Raw genomic sequence first — 12,805 nt, 5'->3', positions numbered from 1 at the left:
CTCATGGAACTGCAGTGTTGTTCATTTATAGCCTAATGTTATTAATTCTTTGAATACTTTCTTCTGACAAGTCAAACTTAAATGCTTAAGAAATAATTTACTGCTGCCCTGAATTCACTTTGTTTCGTCCACTTTCACTTTCTAAATGAGGCAGAAGTGTGACTTTGTTTTGACTTTGAGAGGACAAAGGGTGTCTCTAACAAAGTGTTTCCATAAAAGGAAAAGTACTTTGTCTTTGAGGCCAAAGTGGAGGCGGGGCAACATGTGCAAACATGGTGAAAGTAGGGTCATCTCGATGAAATGATCAAATAAAAACGCAAAGGCCTAACATTTAAAGTATATATGTTTAATATAAATAGCAGCAAGTTTACAGAAATTGAATTGCAAGAGAATAAAAACATCCCAAAAAGAGCACAATATAAAGAAAGCCCCTCCCCAAGGGGGATCATTTGACAGTTGTTCACATGGTGAGAAACAGAAAGGAAAAGTTTCCCCCTTGTTATTTCCAGGAAACTGGATGATTACTAGAAGAGTGGTTCACTTATGTTGGGTTTGAAGGGACTTTACATTTGTTACAGAAATGTGGATTAAGATCATTGATTTAGAAAAATAATAATGCCAGACTCGGAACAAATTAGGTACAAATTACATGGAAAGTGAGGTTTGTAATTCCCGTTGTTCCTAAATTACAGAACAAAACTATTTTATCATGACCTGGGTCTTACAGTGGGAACGACATGACATCCTGGTAACTCAGAGGCCCTGAGAGGATTCTGAAAGATTGGGAACCACTGCACCAGTAAACAGTAAGCCTGGATCCACATAAACCCTACAAGCAAGAAGGCAATGCATTTGAGACGTTGTTTGCACAAAAGAAGATGGTTGTTGAGAAGAGAAATTTGAAATTGAACTGACTAAAAGCTTTAAAATCGGTTTCAGGCGGCACTTAAAGCATCATCAAATATTTCAACAAGCAACATAAATAATAGAAAGAACATCTACTTTGGTTTCTCCTTTATGCTGAAAACAGTAGATACTATTTAGAAAAATATATATTCAAAAACTAACAGATCTACATTTACAGTATATTAGCTGCATAGCAGTTTCAGGGAAAAATGTGTCTGCATCTATGTTGTATAACATAAATGCAACGGATACTTCAGTACAAACAAGTTAGATGCATGACAGAAATTGCACTACACGTTTCTCAACACATTTATCTGGTCACTGTTGTCGAGCATTTCTAATTAATTTAAAGTCTTAAGGCTTAAAACATTCTCGTTAATGAGGAATAATCATCACTGGCAGATCCAGCGGGGTATTAAACAGGCAACAATGATAAAACATCGACGTTGTCATGACGACATTGTCTCCTCAAGGCACATGTCCAATATCCAGGAGGGTCCAAAGTGACTTTTTAAGGGGGGAAACGGTTTGAACATCTGTGATGGCAGATTCAATTTGTTGATGTTAAATGAATGAGTAATGTTAAAAGAAAAAAACACTTGTTCTATTGCGGAAACAGAGAAAGTTAGACACTGGAGCATCTTCAGGAAATATGACTTCTACTTCTTTTCAACGATCCATCTCTTTTCCATACAGCCGGTAGTGACTGTGTAATGAGTCACGCTTTTATATTTCTGATCAGCATTAACATTGTCAATACACAAATGAAGAAACTGTAATTTCCAAAAAGTAATTACCTCCCCAGTATGTGCATAAAAGAACATTCTTAGTGAGACATTTACAGCCATGGAGTATAAATCACATTCTATATTCATAGTAAAAATACAGACATTTGTTGGTCCTGTTTTGAAGGTTTTACATGTTTGTTTTTTATCAGTAAAAACGGTTTAAATATTTAGAGTTCAATTGTAAGCCTTAAGCAAGCAGACGATATGTACATTAAGGTGATTACAAAATCACAAAAGAGTAACTGTGCACAGGAATGTACATGTCGTTCTCATTTAAAGGCGTCACCACCATAACCACAAGGTGCCAGTTACAGTATCAGCAGGTGTGGGGGCCAACTGACATCGCTGTCATCAATACAGTTATAAAACATCAGAAAAACAACTGATTAAGGGAAACAATTTAGACAATAAACAACACACAAATAAATTATATGTGCTCCTCTGAAGAGAGGCACGGCTACTACAAAGAAAGAAAACTGTAAAACAAACAAAGATAAAAATCATAAATAGTCAACACTGGAGAAATTTAGTTCTTCTATTTCACAAGTTGAAGAAAGCCAATCACAGATATCTCTTTTCTCCAAAGTCAGGTTTCCTTCAGGAGTAGGGTCCCTTTAAAAACAACCACTCACAACTGCTCAAACTGACTGGAAAGTGTACAAAAATGTAACGCGTTGATGCGATTCTAACAAACTGTACATAAAAAAACAAGACAACGACCGAGACAGAAAACCGAGCTCCTTCCGTCATCGTCAGAGACCAGCCCCTTGTTCACACACACACACACACACACACACACACACACACACACACACACACACACACACACACACACACACACACACACACACACACACACACACACACACACACACACACACACACACACAGTGAAACTAAACATGACTCAAACGTGTGTCTCTCCCCAGAACAACACAACTAACAAACAAGACAGAAAAGTGTGGCAGCAGAACATCATGCCTAAAAAAACAGACCATCTTTGTCTGTTTTTTCAGGAAATAAAAGCTCACGAGCCATAAAACTGGCTTGTCGTCTGGATTTATGCAAAGCCAGATTTAAGTCCAACTTTGGTTGGGAGGCCACTGGCCAACTCCAGACGACTGCATTAACAATAACCATGTGAAACTCCTGCAGCCTGGATGAGATGTATAATGCACAGCCGTAGACAAGCAGCTGCTTCTCCACTACATTCACTAAATCCCCCACATTAATAAAACTGGTTAAAAAAGGCTCTTTTCTAGCTGGTTAAAGAATACTATTCCAGTTCATGCATACCTGACGCAGAATGATTCCATCAAAATAACACCAAAACACATAATAATAATAATAATAATAATAATAATAATAATAATAATAATAATAATAATAAAATACTATGTTAAATTCTACTCTCTCTACTGTACTGTTTGAGTAAGTGTTACATGTTGACTGAAATGAGATTATTTGAATACAAATGTCTTGATCCACATTTCCAGGGGAAAATAATAATGTAATACGGTTTTGGAATGAATAGTTGAAAGTTGTAACAGCATAAGCAAAAAAAAAAAAAAAAAACTTCTTCACTGTAAACAATGAGGAAGAGGCGCATGTTCAAACCGACACCGCCTCACCATCGCCCCCATGAGGAAGTGGCCACAAAGAACAGCATTGTAAAGTGCTGAATATGAATGTAAAGCCAATATTGGTTTGTTATTTGTTTCTATCTATATTTCTACCGCCACACTTTCTTAAAACATTAATCTCTTTGTAATCTCTTTGCAAACCGACAGTTTGGTTTCGATGAATACAGACTAAATGTTAGCCAAAGAACGTTTGCTTAGCTGTATCACAAGAGTGCTGTCTGTGCACTTCAGTGAAGATGTTAAAAGTATCCAAAGACACGTTTCACAGCCGGAGCTGACCGTCTTTGCAGCACCGACAGCTGTAACTTCAAATAATCGTTTATAGGTATCACTGCAAGAAAAACAAAAAAACAACAAGACTAATTTAGCCGACAGCAACAATATGCCACGTTAGTTATACACCTCCTCAGCACTCTTTCCATCATCACTGATGAAAACCCACGCTGTCGTCTATCGGAGACAGCTAGAGTGAATATATTCATATTATCAGGTGCAAACTAGCTGCTACACCACTGAAATGATCAGCACCCTGATGACTACACATTATAGTGTAGAACACGTTTCTACTTTCTTCTACCTTCCTGCCTCATCTCTCACCTTCTAACCTCTACCTTCTCTCCCTTCTGAACATCATTTCAAACCATGTCAAGCCACCTTTCCACCATACATACCACAGTCCGTCTCTAACCTACTGCTACTACCTCCCACACACTGCACCTGCCACGCAACACTAACACTAAATACGCATTAAAGGGAACACTATTGATGGAAACCACAAAACACTTTGGAGAACACTTTAGAAAAAACGCCACAAGAACCAAAAGACTTCACGCAAGACTTCACAAGTTAAAGGAATAACGAGATCACTAAGTTACTGTAGTTGAGGAGGAAAAGGAAGGAAAAGCGTCAAATGCTGCTTTTCTCACGGAACAGGAATGCCAGTCTGTCTGTTCTCGCTTGGAGGCCGTCTAATTCTTTTAAATGTTTGTTACAACGGGGAGTCAGTCAGTCATGAAGTCTAGAAGAGACATCGACTTTTCTCAGCCGGCCAAGAAATTCCCAAACACATGCCTAGTTTACTGTCTGGACATTCATGTTTCCAGTTTGTCCCTAATAATGAAAAACTGGAAAATATACTCAGCAAGGCCAGCAGCGCCTTCACTGCTCTTTCCTGATAAAGTCCTGAAGTAAACTGAATAATGCGTTAGTAGGGCAGAAAAGGATTTGGTGAAAACAATATTCTGTTTGTCTCAACCTTCATGACGCAGGGCTAATTCACAAATATTTTACTGCATTTTTTCTCTATTCTTTTCTACATTTTACAATTATTATTATTATTATTATACTTCCACAAACCAAATTAAAAAATGCAGTTAGTATGAGTGAGTTATGTTGCTGCCCGTCTCCTGCAGGCTGACCAGCAGGTCGTCCATCTTCTCCATGTTGTTCTGCACAGGCCCAGACTGAGACATGGACTGGCTGAGCAGGGACTGGATGTGTGCATCGCTCTCTCTTTGGTTCTGACCCGACTGGCTGATGGCTATGATCTGATCCGACAGCGTGTTTCCAGGAGTGTTTATCAGCTGCTCACATTCTGCAAGGAGGGACCACAATGAGTTAGCAACCATCGCATATTAGAGTGTACGTTTATAATGCAGGTTTAATGTTTATTTGTGCTTTTTAATGCACGCCTACTTTCACGTTCAACTGTTGGTAAGTTGGTTCAAATATGAGGAAAATGATTTCAAGTGCACTGAGATGAAATGGAATGACAATTAGCCTCAGACTAGTGAAGGTGAACTAGAGGACTACGGCTGAATTTATGATCACATTAATGAGTATTTCTTTCAACACACTGTCTGTCTTATGAATGCAAAACAACCGTTGCTTATGAATGAATTCTAATGTGAACTTTATCTTTAAATCTTTGTTATGTGTTATACCCTTTTTTGTCATGGTTACCAGGTTAGTGTATTAAGATATCACATTATGGTTCCACTGAAAGACAGTTGTCAGTAATATCACATCCTTCCCATCTGTACAGCAGACCTAGATTTTCTTTGAAATGGTTATTAAGCAGTTTAGTAATTTATATTTAATTGGCCAATAAAGAACAATTAATTACATAATCAATTATTGAATAATAAACTGGTATATAAATGGATCAAATTAAATGTACTAAATAAAATACAAAAATAAATAAATATCTAAATAAATTACGGAATTAAAACAAATGCTTTGGGGGGGATTAAAAGCAAAATTGTAAAACAAAACAAAAAAAGTCAGCTTGCACATAGATTTCCCACTGTTTACTTTTGCTGTGAGGACCTTTTTATGGAACATATTTGATAATTTGCTGAAGGAGAACAAAAGCTCACGTTGGCTATCCATCAATCTAGTAGATGGTTGATTTATTATTTGCCATCTGCACTGGGCAGTCATTGATACGTATTGGTTCCTTACCGCTCTGAATCCCGAACAGGAAGAGGCCGGGTTGTTGAGGCTGGCTGGGCGTATTGATGGTCCCACTGACAGCGGTCTGAAACAGAGTCCCTGGCTGTTGAACAGGGGAGGAGGTGGTCGTTTGGAGGTTCGCCACGCCGTTCTGGGAGGCAAACATGGCTGACTGTGCGAGCTCCTGGGCAGCCAGTCCCCCCTGCAGAGACGCCATGTTCGACTGAGACATAAAGAGGCCCACAGGCTGCTCCTGCCGGTTGTTTGAGCTGCTGCCCAGCTGCATCGGCTGTTGCTCTTGAAACATGACTTGTTGTCGTGGATCAGCGGGGTTCCCTAAGGCCATGGGCTCAGATCGATCCTGCTGGTTTACCGTCACCCTGCTGGCTTGAGAAAAGAGCAGAGAAGGATTTTGGGGCTCTTGGGAAACAAGACTGCTACTGGTCAGCGGTGGCATCTGGCCCTGGCTGCTGAACAGGAGGCCGGAGGCCTGATCCGGAGTGGATAGGGGGTTGTTGCAGAACAGCAAGCCAGCCTGCTGTTGCTGCTGCTGGCCTGGAGGGAGAGTGCTTGCTGATGGATGTGGGGAAATGTTCTGAAACAGGGAAGGCTGCTGGCCTGGCTGTGTGTGGGGCTGAGGCTGGGAGGGCTGCTGCTGCTCCATGGCGCTTCTCTGCTGGATGGAGGGGAGTTGGGTCTGAGCCTGAAATACTGATTGTGGTTCAGGAGCAGGTGTTTGTAGAGAACTGAGGAAGGCCAGTTGCTGCTGTTGCTGCTGCTGCTGCTGCTGTTGCTGAGCACTACTGCTTGTGAGCTGAGAGGGCATGGGTGTCTGAGGGAGGAAAAGTCCCGGGGTTGAGGGCTGTTGGTCTGAAGACTGTAGTACAGTCATGGTGTTTTGGAAAAGAGCGGCCTGGACCTGCTCCTGAGACGCTTTCTGGAACCCTTGTGGATCTTGTGTTTCAGCCAAGGAACTGGGATTGTGGAACATGGGTGGTGAAGGGTGTGAGGGTGTCTGCTGGAGGAAGTTGGTCTGAATAGAGAGCAGGTCACTCGCTTGGTGAAAGAGAGCTGCTTGTTGCTGCTGCTGCTGCTGCTGTTGTTGTTGCTGCTGTTGTTGCTGCTGCTGTTGTTGCTGCTGCTGCTGCTGCTGCTGCTGCTGCTGGGCCTGTTGGAAAAGAGTCCCCTGGTTCTGCACCACTCCTTGTGCTGGGCCCTGCATCTGAATCTGCGACCGAAACAGCTGCTGCTGTAAATTCTCCAAAACCTGCTGCTGCTGCTGCTGCTGTAGCTGTTGTTGCTGCTGAATTTGCTGTTTTTGGATCTGTTGTTGGTGCTGGATGTGTTGTTGCTGCTGCTGCTTGGCCACTGAGTTGTCAGACTGAAGTGGTAAGTTACAGAACCCTTTGGCTTTAAGTTGCCTCACCGCCTCCTCCAGCTGAGCTACTTCATCTGGGGGGAACAGTGGCAGCTGCTGCTGTTGAGGCGCAGCTTCTCCACACAGCCTCCCTACAGATCCAGAGCCGCTGCCGGGCCTCTCCTGTCCGAGGCCCTCCCTGGCCTCCAGGAGGAACTGCTGTGACCCCTGCTGGAGCAGTGAGTCAGTGGACAGAGAGAAGGAGTTGATGATTGCAATGTCCTGCTTCTGGATTGTGCTTAAGGGCTCTGTGTTGGGAAAAACAGGAGCCTGGCCTTTGTCAGGGTCACCTGCAGGCTGAGACAGGTTGTTGGAAAATGCTCTGTTTTTATTGAGATGGCCTGCAGTGATGTCTGGGTTCTGCTGGGCTGGACACAGGTCACCGGTCTGTTGAAATTATGAAGGGAATTGGATTTTACAGAACACAGACTTCAATCCAATCTAAATTGTAAAAATGACTAATGTGGCATTTTATTAGGTAAGAGATCAATATCTCACCTTAAATACACCAGAAGACTGCAGGTTGCTGGTGACCTCCATCGGTGTGATATCCTCTCTCTTCACCAAAGGCAACATTGTAGGCATCAAAGCACCATCTAAAACTGTAGGAGCCAGACCAATGGATACATGTTATTCTTTGGCTTTGGGCAGCTCTTCAGATAATGTGGCAGTCCACTGTGATCTGACAGGTACAGTATATTAGAAAATGACCAGATTCCAATGGGATGCTAAGACATTGTTATGTAGAATAGTTCATAAAAGGAAAATAACCTGTGATTTGTTCATCAAACGAACAAGCCTTTACTGGAGAGGGCGTCTCTTTCTTCACAGGAACATCATTTTTTGCTAAAAGGACAAACATCAACAGATTTTCATCTCTCATAAAAAGTTGTCAATGTGAACATACAGCACAATAATAACTTTTGATGATCACATCTTTAAAGGTTTGTATCGAGGCCCATTGAGGACGATGCAATTACACAAAGAGCCCCTGCAGTGGATGACCCTGGATCTCTGTGTTTAAATGGGCTAGTATTTTGCTCTTGAGAGATAACAATGCTCTGATCCTACTAAAAGTGTAGGTGGTTGTGTTCTCAGTAACATGCTATCTAACAAGCTGCTCTCTTCATCCGCTGATAATAAAAAGAGACGGATAACGAGAAACGTGTGATTTAGTTGAACTGGAACAAACCTGAATCTGGAGTGTAGGTGAAAGGCTGGACATCGTGGGATCTCCCAGCGTTCGTCACCACGTAGATTCCCACACACACTGAAGAGGTGATGGCTTGGTTCTGGTACGGAGGAACCTTCACTATCAGGTGATTCTAGGGAAAAGCAAGTCAAAGTGCAATCATCGAGTCAAAGGGTCAGCTGCTTACAACACAAAGAATACATGTAAATATTTATATCATGAGCATGGGGGTGACGTCATCCACATTTCTGTGACTGATGGAGGTTTTACTGTAAACGTGTGTTCTGGACTGGAGGTAGATTGGATTTAAACATTGAAGACAGCATTCAGTCTTGTAAATGTACACTTTTGGATCTTAATATAGTCATTAGTTACACTTATAATGGAGTTCATATCTCTCAGGCATTCTTACGCAGAGATTGGATCACCCAAGTGTGGTCACATCTACCAAATGACGGGGCAATGGCTGCATCCATCAGTTTTATTATGTTTAAATTCCAACTATCAACAGCAGGGGGCAGTAGAGCTTTGAAAAATGTAGCAATGCCTCAACAAAAAAGGCAGAATAAAGACCACTGGTCAACTAGTCAAATGATATCCGCTTCTATCAGCTGGAGCTTCATCAACTCTTTTACTTCTGACCATTTTGATTACAACAGGTTTAAAGCAGACTGTAGAGACACACTCAGTAGCCTTTGAGACCGGGGGTAATTAGGTCAGAACACAATGAGACTTGTCAAACCTTTGAACCAGCAGCCATTTAAGATGATTACATCTAAAGCCCCATACAAATCTGTTTCTATCTACTCAGCTGATTACTAATTGGCATTAAAGGGATAGTTGAGATTTCTGAAGCAGGGTCGTATGAGGTAAGTACTAAGCCACAGGCAGTGTATTATCCACAGAAAATCACCCATAGTTTGGAGAAGCATGCAGGAGAAACTAAGCAAGGTACTGCTGTGGATGAGGTCAACACATACGATACTCAAACAACCCCACTTCAACCCATCAGAACTATCTATTTACCTGGTGAAACAGCTCCATGTCAATTTCAGCCTCAGCCTTCCATGAGGTCTCATCTGTAGAAGACAGAAGATGGACATGTTTACCGGAGGACCGTCATAATGCATGAACCCAAAATCTCCACAATCATTTTCCAGAAAATCATAATTTCTTACCCGAGATGGTCTCATGAAAGACGACTTTAGTATCTTTCAGAAAGTTTTTGCCAATGATAAAGACCTCTTCTCCGCCCTTCACTGAACAAGTGTGTAGTGACTTCTTCAGGATTTCAGGCACTCCTGCAGGCTGAGCTGAAAACAGAGCCGATATAAATACATAGTATTAATACTTTTACTCATTTCACCCACTTTATAGGAGTGAAGGACAAGTAAACAGCCTCCTGCAGCACAATCCACCGTCACAACAATCCCATTTTTAGTTTATATTTGTGTTCCCGACAGCCTGCAATCTGATACAAAATCACTTTATATCTATTTGTGAATGCAATTTAAGACTTTTTAATACATTCTTAGGAAACTACATTCAATGCTCTTCAAGACTGGCTGTTTCTCTCAGCTTCAAGAATCATTTTCACTACTCTACACACAGATGCCGAGGGGGATTTACCATTTCTTTTGGTTTTGTGAAACAATATTTTCTGGATTGCATGATCACTCTGTGTAAACAACAGAAGCCCACATACACCTCTTTTGTTTCGTCCTTTCCTTCTCTTCCTCCAAATCCACTTACTCAGAAACATTATCAAATAACACTTTAAACTTTACACCCCGTCTCCAAGTGTGGACATAAAAACACAGCAGTTTCCTCAGGCTCGATGAAACAAAGAACCTCTAATGTCAAAGAGGAGAAAATAACTCACTTTATAATGGTCATTTTTAACTATGTAAATTGCAGGTCAGCCATCTGTTTTGCTTCCTTTAATTCTCGTGAAACCGGTTTGATATAGTGAAATAATAATTCATGGCAAACACAAGGGGACTGACTTACTACACAAGATTGGAGATGAGGGAGTCTGTAGTGTGAGCACCGATCCATCTGGACGGGGGATGTTGACCCGAAACACCAGCCGTGCACGTGTGCTCTTCTTCTTTGATCCAGCCACGCCAATGCGAGCCTCGACATCAGCATTACGGAGCTTCAAGATGCCAACACAGTCCACCCTGCACAGAGACACACAATATCAGCCTGGAACACTTTACAGAGTTTATTAAACAAGCATCAATTTAGGACAAAGTGCAGCTGATTTCCCTAAGGGATAAATAAAGCTTGATCTTTTATGCAGCGCTTTATGACACAATTGGTTTGAATTATCTGCAAAGTAAACCTCGGCACATAAAAGCAACACATGCTCAGTTAAATATATTGAAGTGAAATTCTTTAGCAGCGTATATTTAGCACAAAAACAACCTAATTTCTGAAGAAAAGTACATACGCTAGTGCCATGCTGGTGCTTGGATCAAGGGACACCTCGATGACAGTTGTGCCGTCGATGTCCACCTCTTTGCAGGATGTGGTGCTGCGGCCGGTCACCCTGCAGGCTTGGTAAAAACCATGAGGCTTTACACGCCCGGTGTCGTTGCCGACAAACACCTGCAAGACCACTGGCTCATTCACTCCCTCCAGCTGTGTAATAAAAAAAAAAGACAAGGAAACATGCATTAAAAATCATGTTTTATAAAGATGCTCCTCTGCCTGTCCTACAGATTTCCTCAGAGTGTTGCTCGAGTGCATTTTGGCTTCATCTCATCCAGAAATTAAGCTTCATGCGTCCTGAATACTCAGCGTGTTTATCAGACCATATCCTTGAGTCGGTTGTTTAAAAGCCAACATCTCCTGCTGTTCCTACACTATTTGCATCTGGGTCCACCTACTGTTCACACTACTATATATAACACATTCATGATAAAACACTCAACAGTGTATCTGGCTCTCAACTCATGAGTCTCAAGAAATGTCCAAATTAAATGGGCAGATCGTCATAAAACACAACTCAAATGTAATGCAGTGATAGTCAACTACACACATGAAGTATTGTGTTCATGCTGGGGATGGAGAGGCTAAAATCCAGTCCAAACCAAATAACTATACTATGTATATAGCATGTGAATATAATTTAAAACAAACATAAACATAAAAAACTCACATATGTTCCCTATTGAGCATATTGAGCCTCTGCAGAAAAATATCACTTTTTGACACACTGTGACCATAACTCTTCCACCTCATATTTGACTTTTTTTCTGCCCCAATGCTTCTACGGCTCTAAAAATAGCAAATCTCTCGCTCTCACACACTCAAGCACACACACACTTCAGAGCCTCTGGCTAAAACCCAACCGTTAATTTAACCTTAAACAAAGGCACACTATGGCAGGAAAGTCAAGACAGTAGTAGTAGTGCATTGTAGAGGCTGTGTCAGGCGTTTCACAGTCACCTTTACAGTCGGGAAGCCCTGCTGAGTGCGGTCCTTCACTGACCCTCTGCTGCCTTCAGTCAGATAGCGGGCTCGGTGCTGAGTTTCTGGCTGGACGAGGATCTTCAACTCCTTCCCCTCACTCTTCTGTGGGTATTGCATCGAAAGCCTTCCTCCTTTCTGGTTCGTTGTCTGAGGATCATTAGAGCTGCTACAAAGACCGGTTTGACAGAGACACCAGCAGATTACTTCTAATTCTAACATTTTGCAGCAATTTCATTTTAGTTGGTGCAACCTAGTTGGCATCTTCTGGTATTGTGGTGGAAAAAGCACAGAATGTCTGGAACTTGCTTTAATGGATTATGACCCCCATCCTTATTTGTTCAGAGCCCCCCCAACACCACCCCACCCTCCACCCATCAGGCTCTGAGCAATGTAGAGTCAACAGGCCCTGCATCAACCGAGCGTATTCTATCCCCAGTTCTTAAAGCGTTCAGCGTTATCTGTTTATTTAATCTGCTCTGCTTATCCTAGGTCTTTGAGAGAGGCTCTGTGATTCACTGTGGCCGACCATTGTTTGTACTTCAGTATCCTCCCCTCTGATCAAACCGCTCTTCTTCGGTCAAACAGTGGTGGGAAATTTGGAGTAGTTTTTTTTTTAAAGATTTGTCTAATATGTGTTTTCCTATCAATTCCTACAGTATTCGGACAGTCAGGAGTGCTAGATGAGCTTATCCACAAGGGCCTTTCAGACAATGTTAACACAGTATAAATATTTACCTAAGAGATGAACTGTGCAGCTACCACTGGTAGAAGATTACCTTAATAAAACGTCTTCTTTTGTCACTGATGGGTGACTGATTACAGGAAAAACATGAGAGCATCAAATAACAAAATGCAGATGCTTCCATACAGGCTTCACTGAATATATATAGACATTTTCATTGTCATGATGTTGCTAGGGCAACAG

At 41.7% G+C, this 12,805-nt stretch overlaps 1 protein-coding gene across 3 annotated transcripts in view; it reads right to left on the bottom strand.

Moving 5' to 3' along the window:
• Positions 1-330: 330 nt before the first annotated feature.
• Positions 331-12,805, bottom strand: part of nfat5b (nuclear factor of activated T cells 5b) — a 30,694-nt gene continuing 18,219 nt past the window's right edge. For 2 of the 3 annotated variants that reach the window (XR_014597523.1, XR_014597524.1), the window contains 11 exons: positions 11,857-12,046; positions 10,856-11,046; positions 10,411-10,583; positions 9,579-9,713; positions 9,427-9,479; positions 8,401-8,533; positions 7,980-8,054; positions 7,707-7,810; positions 5,801-7,595; positions 860-4,931; positions 331-812 (listed from right to left, as the gene is read on the bottom strand). Coding sequence is in view for 1 of the 3 variants with exons in the window: in XM_084014528.1 (XP_083870654.1) it covers positions 4,711-4,931; positions 5,801-7,595; positions 7,707-7,810; positions 7,980-8,054; positions 8,401-8,533; positions 9,427-9,479; positions 9,579-9,713; positions 10,411-10,583; positions 10,856-11,046; positions 11,857-12,046 (3,070 nt within the window). In the remaining 2 variants the exon portion in view is untranslated. Of the gene's footprint in view, positions 4,932-5,800; positions 7,596-7,706; positions 7,811-7,979; positions 8,055-8,400; positions 8,534-9,426; positions 9,480-9,578; positions 9,714-10,410; positions 10,584-10,855; positions 11,047-11,856; positions 12,047-12,805 lie in introns of all 3 variants that reach the window. The other variant, XM_084014528.1, reaches the window with a different exon arrangement.

The sequence above is a fragment of the Eutrigla gurnardus genome (genome assembly GCF_963514095.1).
Source record: "Eutrigla gurnardus genome assembly, chromosome: 1".
NCBI lineage: Eukaryota > Metazoa > Chordata > Actinopteri > Perciformes > Triglidae > Eutrigla > Eutrigla gurnardus.
This window is presented reverse-complemented; position numbering and strand designations above follow the sequence as displayed.